This window comes from Pundamilia nyererei, unplaced genomic scaffold, assembly GCF_000239375.1.
Source record: "Pundamilia nyererei isolate P.nyererei 1_Seehausen unplaced genomic scaffold, PunNye1.0 scaffold00017, whole genome shotgun sequence".
Taxonomy (NCBI): Eukaryota; Metazoa; Chordata; class Actinopteri; order Cichliformes; family Cichlidae; genus Pundamilia; species Pundamilia nyererei.
In genome coordinates, this window is record NW_005187418.1 from 1,717,621 (window position 1) to 1,734,180 (window position 16,560).

General features: G+C 40.1%; 1 protein-coding gene across 1 annotated transcript; it reads left to right on the forward strand.

Annotated features, from left to right (window-relative positions):
- Positions 1-5,625: 5,625 nt before the first annotated feature.
- On the forward strand, positions 5,626-16,554 carry tap2t (transporter associated with antigen processing, subunit type t, teleost specific). The gene is made up of 12 exons (XM_005725764.1): positions 5,626-5,908; positions 8,113-8,662; positions 9,684-9,798; positions 9,909-10,039; positions 10,290-10,495; positions 10,651-10,848; positions 11,078-11,206; positions 11,283-11,462; positions 11,591-11,764; positions 12,311-12,470; positions 13,487-13,623; positions 15,839-16,554. The coding sequence occupies exons 1-12, from the start codon at positions 5,831-5,833 to the stop codon at positions 16,034-16,036; spliced, it is 2,256 nt and encodes a 751-aa protein (XP_005725821.1). The 5' UTR covers positions 5,626-5,830; the 3' UTR covers positions 16,037-16,554.
- The last annotated feature ends 6 nt before the right edge of the window (positions 16,555-16,560 follow it).

Here is a 16,560-nt window from a genome sequence, read left to right on the forward strand (position 1 = left end):
TAGCCTACTCAACGTAAATTACACACGAACAACGTTAAGCTACTCACGCAGAGAAGAAGTGTATCACAGCTCAGAAAAAAAAGCACCGAAATGTGCGCTGCTTTTCGGTCTGGTTACTACCGTTTATGTCAGAACCGGTGCCATGATGGCACCGGATACCGGTACCCATCCCTAACGAAGAGTTTGCACTGTTTGACCAAGGTTGCATACCAAAATCAAGAGATGTGCACTTAAAAACCACGACGTGATTGTACTGTTTATTGTCAAATGCTGCTGATTTTATCTACACAATCTATCACACATGAGGTATATCACTCTAATAAGCCAAGATACGTACATAATCCCTCATTAGAGAAATCAAATCTTTAGTAGTTGTTTGCTGGAACAGTTTTTTTTTTTTTTTCAATGGTGTGTTAGTGTACGATGGAGACACAGAGAGTAGATACTCTTGAGCTTTGAAACAGAAAGGAAGGGGACGGTGCAGTAATATCAGTGGGAAACATTGTGGTGCAGCAACCTAGTGAGGCCTTATCAAGAGGGACATGTTATGTTTTTTTTTCTATTTCCTGTCATGTTACAGTGGTGAATAGTTGTTAAATACAGCCGAAACCAATGACCAAAAGATTTGAGTTTCATCCAGATCTTTCGAACAGTGTTTCCCACACCTAGACTTCACTTGGGTGTGCAACACAGGTATATGTTGCAATTATTTTTTTATTTTTACAGCCATCTAACATGACTATCAAGCCCCTCACTCTTATTTTGACATTTCAATCGCTGTTAAACAGCTAGCTCTAGTCCTTTCTCTACAGGCAAGCTGGTCAAAGCATTATTCTGACAGGAGGTTGGTACTAGTTCTGCTCTGGAGCTCTTTCACAGCCCCGAGGGGCAGCTCTAGTCGACAGTTGGTCACTAGAGGACATTCGCTCTGTTTGCCTAGGTAACTCTCTAATGTAGAGTTTATGGGCCCTGCTTTGCCACAGGTGCATAAAATCAAGCACCCAGTCATGCAGTCTGCTTTCACAAACATTTGTGAAAGAATGAGCTCAGTGCACTCCAGAGTTGTCCTGTAACAAGATTCCTTCCTAACTATTCCACAATCAAGTTTAGGTGATATAATTGCAAAGTGGAAAACTTTAGGAACCACAGCAGCTCAGCCATGTGACCACGTACAGTTACAGAATGGGGTTGCTGGGTGCTGAGGCATATACTGCGAGCTCCAAACCTCCCTGGCATTAACATCAGCACAACAGCTGTGCACCAGGAGCTTCACGGCATCTAGCAGCTCCTGTAGGTATAATGTGTAGGTGGCTCAGCACATCTGTCCACGTACTGCGTCTATCACCTCTCGTATCAGTCTATTCTGCATTCTCACTCTTGTCTCAGCAGTTGCTTTAATCATTGACCGCAAAGTTAAACTTCACAAGAGGTCGCTCGACGTCACTCAATTTCTCAGTCTCTGCTTTCTGTGTAGGCGCCTCTTTGTAGACCATTCCTCCGTGGGATGAGGAACTTTCTTGAGAGCCAGGTGATGGCTCGGTATTTAATGTCTCAAAGTAGGGCTGGGCAATATGGCCTAAAATTCATATCGCGATATAATTTGAAGCATGTGCGGTAACGATATATATCACGATATATTCTTTTCTTCTGTATAACGTATTTTCCACACTATAAGGCACACTTAAAATCGAGAGTGTGCCTTATGTATGAATTCTGGTTGTGCTTACCGACCTCGAACCGATTTTGGCTGCAGAAATCTGTTAAAAATGTTTTAGTACAACTTTGGTAAGCCGCACTGCTTGATGGATTGTCAGAGCATTACGGCTGCCGTAGTGAGGAGCTTCGCGGAGTAATCTGGGTCCAAAACTCAGCTGCATCCTACATCTATCATTGGCCAAATTTATATTGTTTCTATCGCCCACCTCTATCTCAAAGTGTGATTGATATTATTTATTTATCAGTTTAGGACGGCGTCCTTTCACCTCTTTCTCAACAAAACCAAGAATAGATTTTTATTCTGTGGGAAACACCATTTCTACTTTATGTATGATGTTAGAGGGGATAGCCTGAAAGTAGTCTCAAGAACTGAGTTGTGGTTTTGAGCATAGAAGCCCCACCCACTTCAGTTTCCAGCCAATCAGTAGAAAGTTGGCTTACCAGGAGAGGAATTAAAACACCTGGTTTGAGACAGAGGATGAGCTGAGGGGCAGCAGAAAAGCCCACTAAGATAAATGAGGATTATTTTGAATTGTGAATCATGCAAAGCTACTCTGGGAGAGTAAAAGAATAAAAATGTGGAGCCAGAAATGAGCAGAATAGGTCCCCTTTAATGGATCAGGGTTGTTTTTATTTTGTACTTATAACATTATAAAGACATCTTAAAAGACCAAAACCAACAATTTGCTATAGCCGGAGGATTAAGCGAGTAGACTGCACTATACACATTGATGTTAACAATCATAGAAAAGCTTTTCACATTTGGACTTCATGTTTTTTCGTAAAGTACCCACAGATTACTGAACACCGTGTACTTTAATGGCAATGTGAACAGCAGTCAGACCTGTCGCTCACACATTTTTATCACTGATACCTAATCCAGAGTAAACAGGGGCGTGAAACGCTTTAATGCCCTTCCGTGTCAGTGAAACTAAGCGAAAGCTGCACAGCAGAGTGTCGTGACACTTTTATGGTTTAAGGCAGATAATTTCAGGGGTGTGAATACTTTTAAACATGACTGGTGCTAAATAAAAAAAGGCTGTAGCTCTGAATGTGAGTTTGTGGTGACCTGTAGAAGGTGTACTTTGATAAGTGATTAAGAAAATAAATGAATGGATGAAAATTTAAACAACACCTCAGTTTAATGCGTTATTGGTTTGCGCACGCAACTGTTTTATCAGTTGCCACTTTAGCTATATTTCAGCTGTATTGAAAAACTCCATCTATTCTCCTTCACTTATTCACTGGAAACTATCACAGGAAAGGCAGGAAGTCAGGATATTTCCACAGCATGTGAAGTTTAAGAATTTTTGAAATTTATGTGCAGTTATTCAGTTTACATGATGTGCAGTGCCTGACATGGTGTTCATGTGCCCTGCTGTAACTCCAGCCTTTCATTCATCTAAATCATTTTAAGGTTAGACCTTTGTTGGTGTTGGCTGTGCGCCAAAATAACTCTTGAGAAGCCGCACCTGTTGGTCAGTGCTCACCTGATTTATGTCTGTACAGCACAAAAACACTGATAAACACACAGTTCCCAATATTAAAGCCTCTGCCTTATTAAATTTAAGTTCAATGCATCCCGTACTCAGTCTCGTGTTTGATAACAACTGATTACTTACTGCAGCATCACATGCCGGCATTGCCAACCTGGAGAACAGCCATACCGATTATGTTCAGCTTGTTTAAAAGCTAATTACCAGGAGCGGTCTGAGCGAAACTCAAAATTTATATCTTTTAAAATAAACCACAACTATACTTTACAAGTCCGGTTTTGTTCGTAGAAAGCGCCGAATCACTGCTGACGTTTTTCTTTTTCTTTTTAATTAAATGGGTTGGTTTTTGTTTTTGTTTTTTTGCAGGAGTAAGTACTGTATTTTTTTTTGGGTCTATTTTCAGCTGCGGATGAATACATACTCGTGGCAATGAATGAACTGTGAAACAGTGGAGCTATATCAGACTTGTAGCATGAATTTATTGTTGCTTTTATTCTTGTTAGTGGTTAGTGGTTGGTTCGTTTCAGGAATGATAAAGATGAAAAGGAAAGCAGACTGATAGCCCTGTGAGGTCTAAGTCATCATCGATGGTGAGAAATGACCCAGATTCTGCATTTCAGGAATAAACAGGAGCTTTGTGTTTAGAGGTGCTTAGACCTCAGAGGGAATTTTAACAAGATGTAGTAAACAATATATTACTTTATTATTTTTGGCTTCTTTAAAGAAGAATCATACATTTTCTTCCCACCTTGCTGAGCTGTTTGGTTCACTCAACATGGACCTAGAAAATTGTTGCCTGCACTTCAGTCATATATAGCAATTTAACATGTACTGTAATAGCAGTGAATTAATGATGTTTTTCTTTTCTTGTGCTTGCTTTTCATTCCTCAATGCAACAGTGCCTTTTTACATAGCTGCCGTGTTTCGTAAAAATTACCCACACGGATAATTTCACGTGCTTTCAGAAACAAAGAAGCAGATGGTTTCGCTTTTCATGTCAGACATTTGAAACATTTCTTCGAAGGAATATTTCAAAGGCGCTGATCACAGCTCACACTACAAGTACAAGCTATTATAACAGAGTATTGAATACACTTTTCAGGTATAAACTGTATTGCAGTAAACAAAGATGTAAGCACCAACAGAGGATTTTAGTAATTTTTAGATGCTTGTCTTGCTTTAATTCAAATAACTTTATTATAAATTCTTTATTTATATATTATGATTCTGGAAAATAAATGTTTGAATATCAGAGATGTCTCTTGGGATTTTTTTTTAATTTTATGTATTTTTACATGCCTCTGTTATTGGAGAATAAAACACAGCCTCTCAGACTGAGAACTAATGTTCTTCTTATTTTTTATTAGTACACATAATATTGGTGCGTATTTATTTGAAGTATACTGAAAAAGGTTTGAGAGGGATTTAAGCTCCTGAAGCCCAGCAGTTGTTGGTAAGTGCCCAATAAATTAGTGGAAACAGTCAAAGTTTGATCTTACTAGGAAAAAAGACCATTTGATTTTATACCTAATAAAATTATAAAAATGTATAAGAGACACTTGGGAGAAACTCTGTTTCTCTGCTGACATTTTTACTTTGGCCCAATCAGTGACACTGTGTGTTTACACACTATAATACCCTTAATATAGTCCTTAGGGCTCCACAGCATATGATACCTGCTGAACTTGGTCCTCTCTCTATGTGCAAGAATCATTAAATGTCATGCTGAGGAAAAAGTAAAACTATATTATATGTGTTCTCTTCAAACTTGTTTTCATAAGTGCTTGTTTAAAAACTAGAACAAAAATAACAAAAAATATCAACATGGATGTAATACAAGGCTTTATTATCAAATATAAGCCTGTATACTGTTTATTTTTTCTTATAGTATGAAAGGGTTGACACTGATTTTATATTTTCTGATAAGAATTAATAAATTCCAAAAAAAAAAATTTTCATGGTCAAAAAGTTTGGTGTCAACATTTTATGATCAACTGTTCAAAAATGGTTGATCGGTCTCTGCTGCTGCTGGTAAAATTGCACTGGTGTCTGTCTGTCTGTCTGTCTAAATTAATATAAAAAACTGGGATCTAACTTGTGCTGTAAAGGCCAGGCAATATGATAAGAAAATGACATCCAAGTGTCCCCTGTTATGCTACAAGAATCATGTGTAATGTTATTATTATGCTTTTATGTATTATACTATTTTTAGAAAATGCAAAAATGGGAATTTTCACCAGTAAACTGTCATATGAAATATATAAAACCTAACTTTCATGTAAAAACATTTTTTTAAGAGTTTTTGCCAAAATTAGTGTCACACTGTCAAAAGGGTGTAAATCTTTCCTACACAGACAATTAAACAAACCGCCGTGCCTTTATTGTGAAAGGGAGGAAGTAGTTTCCAGCAACATAAGCAACGACGTAAACTGCCGCCATCTTGTGGCCAATGTGTGAAATGAGCCGTTTTCTTAGTGTAAAACTTTCCACAGCTGTCCCACAAACGTTGATTCGTGGTACAAAAACGATAGTTGAACAGACATGAGGACAGAGTTTGATATTTTGCGTAATGTCGCTCTTTTTTTTAACGTGGTCTGAGCCGCGAAGGTGTCAGCTAAATGAAAGTGAAAGTAAAAGTGAAGCGGGTGCTGCAGACACTTAAGCTAGCTGTGCTCTGTGGAGGAGAAAGATATACGGTAGGTAATCTAAATTAATCCCGATTAACTCAATTTTAAATACATTTTAATGCGTCACAGGTAAATGTGAAACGGCAGGTAGGAGAGCAGGTAACCTAAACGGCCTATTACTGAAGTTACCACCTCAAGAAAGCTACAATGAGAACCAGCAGCTGCAGATATGATTTATGCTCCAGTTGCATTAAATAGCTTTAAGGCTTTGTTAATATAACTATAACAGATATTAGTGTTAACGTTTAGCTCATAGTTTCCATAAGTGTGATGTAGACAGTTTGAAAAACAGCACCGTTTTATCCCCGGAGTCACAAAATGTGTCTCTGTGGTACTTAAGAGTAGATTAAATTAAAAATGCAGGACCTATATTTTTACTTTTTTGCATATTTTATTCAGTGATTAAGGATACATTTGTTGAGAGTAACCCTAAGACTGCGAGAGTGGGTGTAAATAAACAAAAACTGAAACCAAAAAACGACACAAAGTATAACAAATAGAGAGGAAATGCGGTTATTTTTAGCCTTTTATAGTTTGGTCCAGTTTGTTGTTACACCGTCTCAGGTGAGGTTTTGGTCCAGATGTTTGAGGCTTGAGGATGACCTCATGATCGTGAGCCAAATGCTTCACAAAGCGCTGTGTTTGTACTGTAATCTCTCCTCTGAAGTCATGAAAAATTAGGCTCCTGACTAGTGTTATTACAGTATAAAATTTCATATTACTTTACCTTTTTATTAATTTTAAATTTTTAGTTTCAGTTTACGCTAGTTTCACTTTGTTGCCAGATTTGATCCTTCCATTTTGGAATAGAAAAGGTTTAGTTTCAGTTCAGTTTTACTTTTTATTTTCTCTGATATTTTCTATCGATATTTATGTTCTTATAAAACCACTTAAATGAATGTTGGGCCACAGTAGCAAAAGGTCCTAAATTAACCAAAAGTAATTCAGGCACACACACAGTCATACATACACACATTAAACTTGCGCAAATTATGTACCAATGAGATAGAATATCTTAAAACAGAATTACATGGAGAGATGTGAATTTAAACGTACACCTATGAGATCTAGTTTCCAGCTTCTGTGTGTGTGTCAGGCTTTACAGACCGATGCATGACCACTGATAGGAAACTTCATTTGCAGAGAATGGTTCCTTTTTTATTTAAATGTTTGTGATGAAGATTAACAGATTAGATATGTCCTCATCAGCCACTTGTATCGAAGTAGCAGAGGAGGCAGTTGATAACTGGCAGGTTCTGAGTACTAAAGACTGTAGAGGAGCTAGAAACACTAAATATCATGTAAACATCTCATGCGCATGAGCTAGTTGCACACCAACTTTCTGCTGCTTGTTGGAAATGTGATCACATTTACATTTTTAAATGCATAAAGTTCTCGTTTTCCAAATTCTAGTTATTATTTTTATTCCACTAACTAAAAATGTTTTTTTCACTACTAGTTGCAATTTTTTAGTTTGTTTTAGTTAACTGTAACAGCTTCAGTGCTGACAAATACCCTTCATACTACAATAATTAATTAAAAAAATGTAAATAAGAAGATGAAACAAATTAAGCAAACACTAGAAACTAAATGAAACTAAACGAAACCATATAGAAATTAATAAAGAAAATGTCTATTTAGTGTTTACGTTTCTATTTTCATCTTCTTGTGGAAGGAAAAATGTTAAGGACCATTTACACAGGGACCAATTAACTCATCATGCATTGCTTTGCAGATGATGGTTGGCCACTAGTGGACAGTCCGGGCTCCATGTAGTATTTACTACCAGGTCATATGCCAGTCAGTGGTTTCCTGTGCACTCATTGTTAGTCGCTCACCTTGAAGGTAATGGCCGTTTGCTTCCTGTATGAACGGTTTTTGGTTGAAGTAGAAGCTTTTCAATCTGATTTAACTATTTTCCTGAGAGAGAGAAAAAGAAGATACTCAAATCAACCAATCAGAACGGTGAAGTTCAAAAGAATCACCTTCCCACTATGAGCTGCTCACACCTGCAATAGTTAACTCTGAACCTTAAGTCCTGTTTGCCCGATTTTCCCCCTCTGGCAGTTTCCACTGTCATTGAGATGATTGGGATTAATAGTTAAATATTTTACAAAAAGACACACGTTTGGGAAATATAATTGTTTTCCTGATAAAGTAAATCTAGATTTTAACACATCTTTTCTGAGTGACTGTAATACTTGCTGTTGTAGGATCCGATTGAGCCTCCTGCGTTTTCACCGCCAACTGAGGGTAAAATGACGGACGTGGCAGCCTCGGGATTTTTCGTCCTTGTTTTCGATGCAGTTCTGGGTTCATCGATGTGGACCGGGCTGCTGCTGCTTGACTGCTCCAGCTGTGGTGGACTGGAAGGCGTGTGGGCCTTTGGAGCTGTAAAATGGGTTTTCCTCCATGTTTTCACCTCTGTGTTGACTGATGGAAAGCCCCAGCCTGTCCTCCACAGGTTGGTGGCGCTCCTTTGCCTTCTTCCTCCCGTGTTTGAAAGTGGACGCTTCCTTAAAGCATCTCCATCTGAGCCTTACTCGGGCCCATCTCCCAATCTCAGCATGCTCCTCTTGGGCCCGATGGCCTCATCTCTGGCCTGTTTAATTTGGGAAAAGGGTCTCAGTGGGAGTGGAAAAACAAAAACGGACAGCGTCAAACTGGATACCAGTGGGCTGCTTATGAGGACATTAAAATATTTCAAACCAGACACTCTCTACCTGATCGCAGCGTTCAGTTTCCTCATCTTAGGAGTCATCTGTAAGTATAAAAAATTCCCATTTTATAGTGTGTTAGATAGAGCACATGTGTTTATTACAGTGTAAGACTTATGGATCAGAAACATGCAGGCAGAAGTAGCCGTGTTAGGATCAGAGGGTGGAGGGCAAGCTTGTTAGCAAGCACTCCCTCATAAAATATTTCTAAGAGACCGGACTTGCTGTTCTGTGTGCATCAGAGTGGAAACAGAAGCTGCAGAAGTTTGTTTATAGGTTAGGAGGCCTTGAATGTATGTATTTGTCTTTTTCTTCCTGGATTCCAAATCCTGTTAGACCTGGAAGGTCCTGCATGTTACTTAATTCAGAGAAGTAAACAAAACTTCTCTTTTACTCTGTTTAAGGTTTTTTTCTAATCAGCTGGAAGTGAAGGGACCTTTGAGTCTACAAATCCTCTCTAAAACACAGTATATAAGTAAAAATTAGACTGTGAGAGCAGATTTTCTCCTATCATTGTTCACTGATAGAGTAAAACCATCGATTCCTGCTGCTGAGTCTGTGTGCTGGGATGGCAGAATTAGCCACGTTGGAATATTTGTTCCAAAGACCAGCACAGATTTGAACCATTCGTTTATGTCCACAAAAGGGCAAATCAATACGAGAGACGAGTTATGTCAACATTAGCATGTTTTATAAGGTCCACGTGCAGGTTTTGGCATTTTAAAAAAATAGGCTGGGCAAGATGATTTCACCATGACAGCACTTTTCGTGCCTGCAGCATGTCCCGGCACCTGTACACTGACTCCACCTGCTCATCCAACATTTGTCACTTCTGCTAAGAAACCCCTACAAAGAGGGGGCTGGCTTAAAAATGCACAGTCTGTCCTTTATATACGGTCTATCATCAGCACTCATAACCTAGTCAGTAACAAATGTGATTTCCACCACACACTACATGTCCTTAAATACTCACTACGGTTTAATACTGCTTTCGAAATAAGTTTTTAATAAATTTGTTGACTTTGTCCCTGTTTACCTTTGTACCTGTCATTCATCTTTCCTCACAGGTGATACGTTTATCCCGTTGTATCAGGGGAAGGTCATTGATATGCTGAGTGGTAAAGTACTTGAAGCCGGCTTCGGTTATGCGCTCGGAGAGCTGGTTCTCATTTCTCTCGGAAGGTGATGAACCAAAACTGTTCCCACCATTTCTTTGTCTCTCAGATATTTGTAGGAAGAACATTTATTTACTTGGCATCTCTCTGATTTTTTTTGTCTTTCCATCTTAACAGCGCGCTCTTCTCTGGCATGAGAGGTGGTATATTTATGTGCACCTTGGCCAGACTGAACAAGAGGCTGAAGCATTTGCTGTTTCACACCCTCCTGAAGCAGGAAGTGCAGTTCTTTGATGATAACAACCCCGGTGAGAGGAGCACGACATGTCTATTAAGATATTTAGGGACTGCATGAATTTGCAGGGTCAACAATGCCAAAGGTTCCCCTAATGAAAATATTAACGCTGATTTAACCCTCGGTAAATGGAGCGTCATCTTAAACTGCAATTGGCCCAACAAACTAGCGTCTAAAAAGCCTCATAATCTAAAACAAACATTGAAGCTGTGCAGATTTAAGCGGTTACTGAACTCTGTCCTTTTCTCTGTTTCACCATCCAGGTCGTCTTTCCTCCCGCCTGCACTCTGACGTGGACAGGATGGGCCGCACGGTAGCGCTGAATGCTAACGCCGTGGTTCGCAGCACAGTAAAAACCTTCCTCATGTTGGTAGTGATGTTACGCCTGTCCTGGGAGCTCACTGTGCTCACCTGCATAGAGATGCCACTCTTAGCTGTAGTGCAAAACAAATACAGCACCTTGTATAAGGTAGGTGTAAAAGGAAGAAAAAACAGCCAGACTTTTCATTATCTTTTTTTGATGAGAGGAAGAAAAATGTTTGTTTGCAGCTGGAAAGAATCAAGGATATTAAAAGTGGGAGTCATGAAGACTTTATTTGTTGATCCTGATTTGTTGTCTGACAGGAGCTGAAAGAGCAGATTCAGGACTGCCAAGCTCAGAATGCAGACCTGGCTTCCCAGACGGTCAGCGGGATTCAAACCGTCCGCAGCTTCAAGGCCGAGAAAGACGAAATCAGGAGATATCAGGAGGCTCTGGCGCAGATGCACGTAGTCAAGAGACGTTCAGGAATCTACAGTTCAGTCTTTCTCCTAGTGCGGAGGGTAAGGCGACAGTCATGTTACAAGCAAGGGAACATGTTTCATTCTCAGCTCTAACTGCATACAGTATGTGCTAATATTTAAGCACCAAGAAGAAACGGTACCCTGGTTTCTTAAAGCATTTTAGTATTTCCCCAGTATTTGATATGTGCTGACATGATAATGGATCCTGCTTTGTTTGTTTTTTAGCTCCTTCGCAAGTAACCCTCCTCTCCAAACTCTCTTTATTTAGCTGGTGTCTCTGGGGATAAAGATACTGATGCTGTTACAGGCCCGCACTCTCATCTCGTCCGGAAAGCTCAGCATCGGCAGTCTTGTGTCCTTCTTCTTGTATCAGAAGCCCATGTCAGTCAATTTAAAGGTAAGCCAAATCATTCTGGATATTTATTAACATGTAGTGCCTGTTTTTGATATTCAACGGGTTATCTATGTCGCAGGAGATTTTGTACTGCTATGGTGAAACGGTGGCCACAGTTGGAGTGATTTCCAAAGTGTTCAGCTACCTGGACAGGACACCCAAGTGTAAGGAGGAGGGAGATTTAGCTCCTGACAATCTGCAGGGAAGAATTGTTTTCCAAAACGTCACCTTCAAATATCAAGAGAAACTTGCCCTGAAGGTAACAGTTTCCTAGTGTTACAGTGATGGTTGTGTTCGTCCTACAGTGTCACTGTTGGAATGGTGTTAATCATTAATTTGTGAGAGGTGGACAGATTTATAAATGCTGCACTGACGTCTTCTCTCCAGTCAGTGTCGATGGAGCTGCAGCCAGGGAAGATGACGGCATTGGTGGGTCCCTCCGGCAGTGGAAAGACCACCTGTGTCAGCCTCCTGAAGAGGCTGTATGAGCCCCAGGAGGGTGAGATCCTGCTGGATGGAAAGCCGCTCCACCTTTACGAACACAAATATTTCCATCAAAAGGTACAGACGGCTCAGCCGGTTTAAATCATTGTACTAAATCGAATAATGTAGGGATGCTCCTGGTACATATGATCTCAGTACTTAATGTGTCTTTAATTGATGCAAACATGTAATCGTATGTTAGATATAGATGCAGTTAATGTTTAAAACTGTGGGTCTAATCTAACATCAGCTTCAAGTCACAGACCTCGGTTCCTCAAATGAATGACACAAAGAGGTCGTCAGAGGGTTTCTGTAAAGGCTTTTCTTGCTTGGAAAGCTGCCGTGTCTAGTCTTGTCTTCAGCTCAAACACTCTTCAGAGTTTTGAGGCTGGAAGATTTTTGTTTGACTGGAGCTGCTGGACCAGTTCTGGGGACGAGGGTGTAAGTGTATTTGATTTACTAGTAGGTCTAGATCTTAAAATAGCACGTGGACAGTGAACCTCCTTCTTTCCACATGTAGCCCAACAAAACTTTGACTCTCAGGTTTTGTTCTTGTGAGACGCGTCAGCTTATTTACTTTAATTGTTTAAATGGTGAAACCACATTAATCCTTTCTTCGTGCAGGTAACCCTGGTTTCCCAGAATCCCGTGCTGTTCTCTGGCTCCCTGAGATACAACATTGAATACGGCCTGCAGGATTGCGGCATCGAGAAGGTGAAAGAAACTGCAAATAATGTCAACGCACACGACTTCATCTCTGAAATGGAGAACGAGTACGACACAGGTACAGAGCCATCTGTGGTATTGTGCCTCACCTCAATCACACGGGTCTAGAGACCACTTGGCAACTGCCTGCCAACCACTGGTTACAGTGGAAAAATGAGCATTACCTGACCAGTTCTGAGTTGTTGCTAAAGCTAATCAAAAGCCTAAAGAGCTGTCAGTGAGCCCCTGGTAACCGCTGGCACTGTGAACCTCGAGCAGGTTGCTTGTCTTTTCTATATGACATAATTGTCTGTTGCTCCTTTTGAAATGTGTCATTAATGCACAACTTTTATTTTGAAGACAAATGTCCTCAGTTTCCAGGAATGTGGAGTAGAGCAGAAAAGTAATAACAGTAGCTTTTAAAGAGATAAAATTAACATTGAGACGAACTGAGTTCAGCTTATTGGTCCACAGCAGTCCCAGTTTATCATGTGACCCCTTGGGAAAACGAAATCCCACCCCTGAAAGACCAGCACGCTTCTGCATATTAACTTTGCCCACAGCGGTGAAAATAATCACTGAAATTTGAAGAGTGTTATTAATGAGTACATACCTACAACATGGAAAAATTCAGATTCATGTTGTTTACTTTTGCTTGATTGCCTTTCTTTACATTACTTCTCTATCTACTCATACTGCATATTGCAGTGAGATATTTCTCTTATAAGCCCCTCGTGTGTGTTTTTTCTTTTCATTACATCAGGAAATAAAAATATATGACAGCTACAGAGGTGATCTAACAAGGAGAAAATGCTCAAGTCAGTTGACAAAATAATCAAGTACAGAGGCACATGTGTAAAATAGATCATGGTGAGCTGCAGATAGGTTTATGAAAGTTAATATTAACTTTTTCTGACAGATGTGAAGTAAGGAAAGTCAGATTTTACAGTTGTAAAATATCCAGCTGGAAGCTGGTAGCCAGGTAAACCACAAGCTATGTTTCAGTAATGATTAACTGTAAAGTTGTGATGGAAAAACCTTAAGCAGGTGCATGTTTTCCACTCTAACCTTGGTTTGTGTTGTTTGTCCTCTCAGATGTAGGAGAAGGTGGGGGTCGTCTTGCAGGAGGACAGAAGCAGTGCATCGCCGTGATCAGAGCTCTGGTTCGAGACCCGCAGGTCATCATTCTGGATGAAGCAACCAGTAAACTGGATGTCGAAGCGCAGCATTCAGTACGTATATAAAAATAAAGCTCAGAAACTTCCATACGACCCTCAGCTTTCCTCACAGTGACCAAACAAGGAAATCCTGCATGCAAGAAGTGTGAATGGGTTTTCTCTGTGTGTGGGTGTGAGTCAAGCAGCTGCTCTTACACATCTGGCGATGAGAAAGTTTGGGCAGTGGGCCAATAACACAAAAAGAAAAAGCAAACCTCCCCTGATTTAGATTTGGCTGGTCTCCTGTTCCTCTCAGGCGAGTCTGGACTGCTTCCATCATGATTTTTAATCTCTTTGATGAAGTGCACCTGAACTTGTACCTCTAGTATGTGTCAAAATGGAGATCCTTCAAAGTTATTTTGTTTTGGAAGTGGACAAAGTCACGGGGTTGCAAATCCATTAATCCACACAGTGGCCCACACCTGATGTGAGTATGTTCACCCCAGATGACTCAGGACAGTCTCACCCTGGTCCCTCTCATCACCCGATCCACCGCCTTCAGGTTTGGAAACTTGTCAGCTCGCGTCCTTCACTCCAGAGTCGTATCAGTTGGTGTTTGCTCTGTAGGTGTGAGGTTTGTTAAGAAATGACAGAGCTCATAGTGCACGTGGTCAAAATAGGGGTTACAGGAAGTGATCTAAACATAAACTCAGGGCTGTGCTCAAAGCATCTCTCCTGACCTGCAGGAGAAGATGAGCGAGCCACATTTGAAACTAGAAAAATTTGCATTTCCTGCGAAAATGCTGTGTGCATGCCTTAACGCTGAAGATGTATGCCGAAAAAAGCTGAAAAAATTGAGGAAAAAAAAAACTGCCCTGAGCAGGATTCGAACCTGGCCCTCCTGGTCTAAGGGCTGCTATTTAGCTCATTCTCACAAAGAAGAGGTGGAGAGACTGACAATTGTGCTGAAATGAGCAGAAGCTGCTGAGAATTGTGCTGATAAAAGGTGGAAAGGCTGAAAATGTTTCAGAAGAGGTGAATAAGCAGAATTTGGGCAGAAAAGAGGTGAAAACTCTGAATATTTTGCTGAAAAGAGTTCAATCAGCAGAATTTCTGCTCAAAAGAGTTTTTTTCTGAAAACAGCTGAGATTTGTGCTAATAAGAGGTGAAAAGGCTGAAAATTTTGCAGAAAAGAGGTGAATCAGCAGAATTTCTGCTGAAAAGAGGTAAAGAAGCAAAACGTTGCGCTGAAAAGAGATGAATCAGCAGAATTTCTGCTGAAAAGAGTTTTTTTCTGAAAACAGCAGAAAAAACTGAAAATTTTGCTGAAAAGAGTTCAATCAGCAGAATTTCTGCTAAAAATATTTTTTTGCTGAAAACAGCTGAAAAAGCTGGTATTTGTGCTGAAAAGTGGTGAAAAAACTGAAAATTGTGCTGAAAAGAGTTAAAAAAAAGTTTAACTGTTAACTGAAAGAAATTTTGCCATAAGCGGGACTTGAACCCGGGCCTCCCAGTCTGAGAATGGATGCTCAACTCACTGAGCTAAAACACAGGTCAACCCGGCAAGGAAAATCAGTGAGGCCACTGATAATATGGCAGAAATGGGCAAAAAATATTACAAAAAAAATTCAATATCTCAAAAAGTATAGAAGTTATGAGCACCAAAAGTCATAGCCAGAAAGAGCAGAATTTTTTAAAGTTTGAACGGAGAAAATCGGCTGAAAACTGAGGGAGTAGTTAACGTCCAAAAAACGTACGGAAGCAACTTGAAAAAGAAAAATAAAGAATAAAGAGAAACAGGAACTCAATAGTGTGGATGCCTGAATAGGCATCCACACTATAAGACAGTTTTCTAATTTTATGGGCCTGTTGCTGGAACTTGAATGAACATAGCTCTGGCTGTGAGTGCAGAAGCCCCACCCATCTGTTTATGAGTGGCAACCAATCAGATGAAGGGGCTAAACTTGTAACTATAAATTAGAATAGAAATAACACAGAAGCTTAAAGCAGCAACACCCCCAGTCTTGACATGGAAAACAATAGCCCAAAGATATCTCTGCACACCTGAATCAGAGGCAGGTCGAAGGGAAACCTAAAGCTTTTTGGAATTTTTAGGGTTTTATGAGTTTAGTATTATTGTAAAGTTGATTTTTTTAAGACTAACCAGTTAATCCAGAAAGTATTTAGCTGATAAACTGATAATAAACACAACCACTACCTGCAGCCAAAGAGGGGAAGAGGTCCACAAAAGAATTGTGTTTGTGAAGTGGCCTCATATTTCTGTGTTCAGGTGCTGAAGGAGATTTTTGCTCGTGGCCAGACGGTGCTGGTCGTGGCTCATCAGCTGAAGACTGTGGAGCAGGCCGATCACATCATCTTCTTGGAGAACGGCGAGGTCGTAGAGGAGGGGACGCACAGTGTGCTGATGGCCAAAAAAGGGCGTTACTATCGTCTGAAGGAGGAGCTGTTCTCTCAGGACAGCCAATGACCTGCTCGTGCTTTCGTCACACAAATACTTTCGTTTCTAGACAAAGAAGAAGTGATGTTGTTTACCTGTTTGTATCATGAGAAATGAACTGTTCATCATCAGAAAACTTCAAACGGCAGAAGTGTTACTGCAATGTTTGGTCGGTCAGAGGAGCTCAACTCGACCATCCTCGTTTATTTATCTGGGAGGAAACGTTTGAAGTGGAGAGAATATTATAATCATGACCTTTAGCTACCATGGGTAACTACATTTTGAGAGTATAGTTCATATATGCAGTATTGGCAGTATTAGAGGAAAAATGTGGGGTTTCCTGCCAGTAAACAATGCAAATAAATATGAATACTCCACATGGCAGCAGAACGGTCATGACATAAAGTGACTCAGATTTAGAGGTCGTCCTCTAAAATGAAGTGTTTTCTGATTCTGTTGTCTCTTTATTTGCTTTAAAATGATGGAGGGCTTCAGTGTTGGTGTGCTCTGAATGTCAAGGACTGTTTTTCTCACTGCCTTTTGTGCTCCATGTG

Coding starts and splice junctions, on each gene's coding strand:
- tap2t (XM_005725764.1), top strand. CDS start 5,831: ATGAAAGTGAAAGTAAAAGTGAAGCGGGTGCTGCAGACACTTAAGCTA. Junction 10,040..10,289: donor CTTTGATGATAACAACCCCG/GTGAGAGGAGCA, acceptor TTCACCATCCAG/GTCGTCTTTCCTCCCGCCTG. Junction 10,496..10,650: donor AATACAGCACCTTGTATAAG/GTAGGTGTAAAA, acceptor GTTGTCTGACAG/GAGCTGAAAGAGCAGATTCA.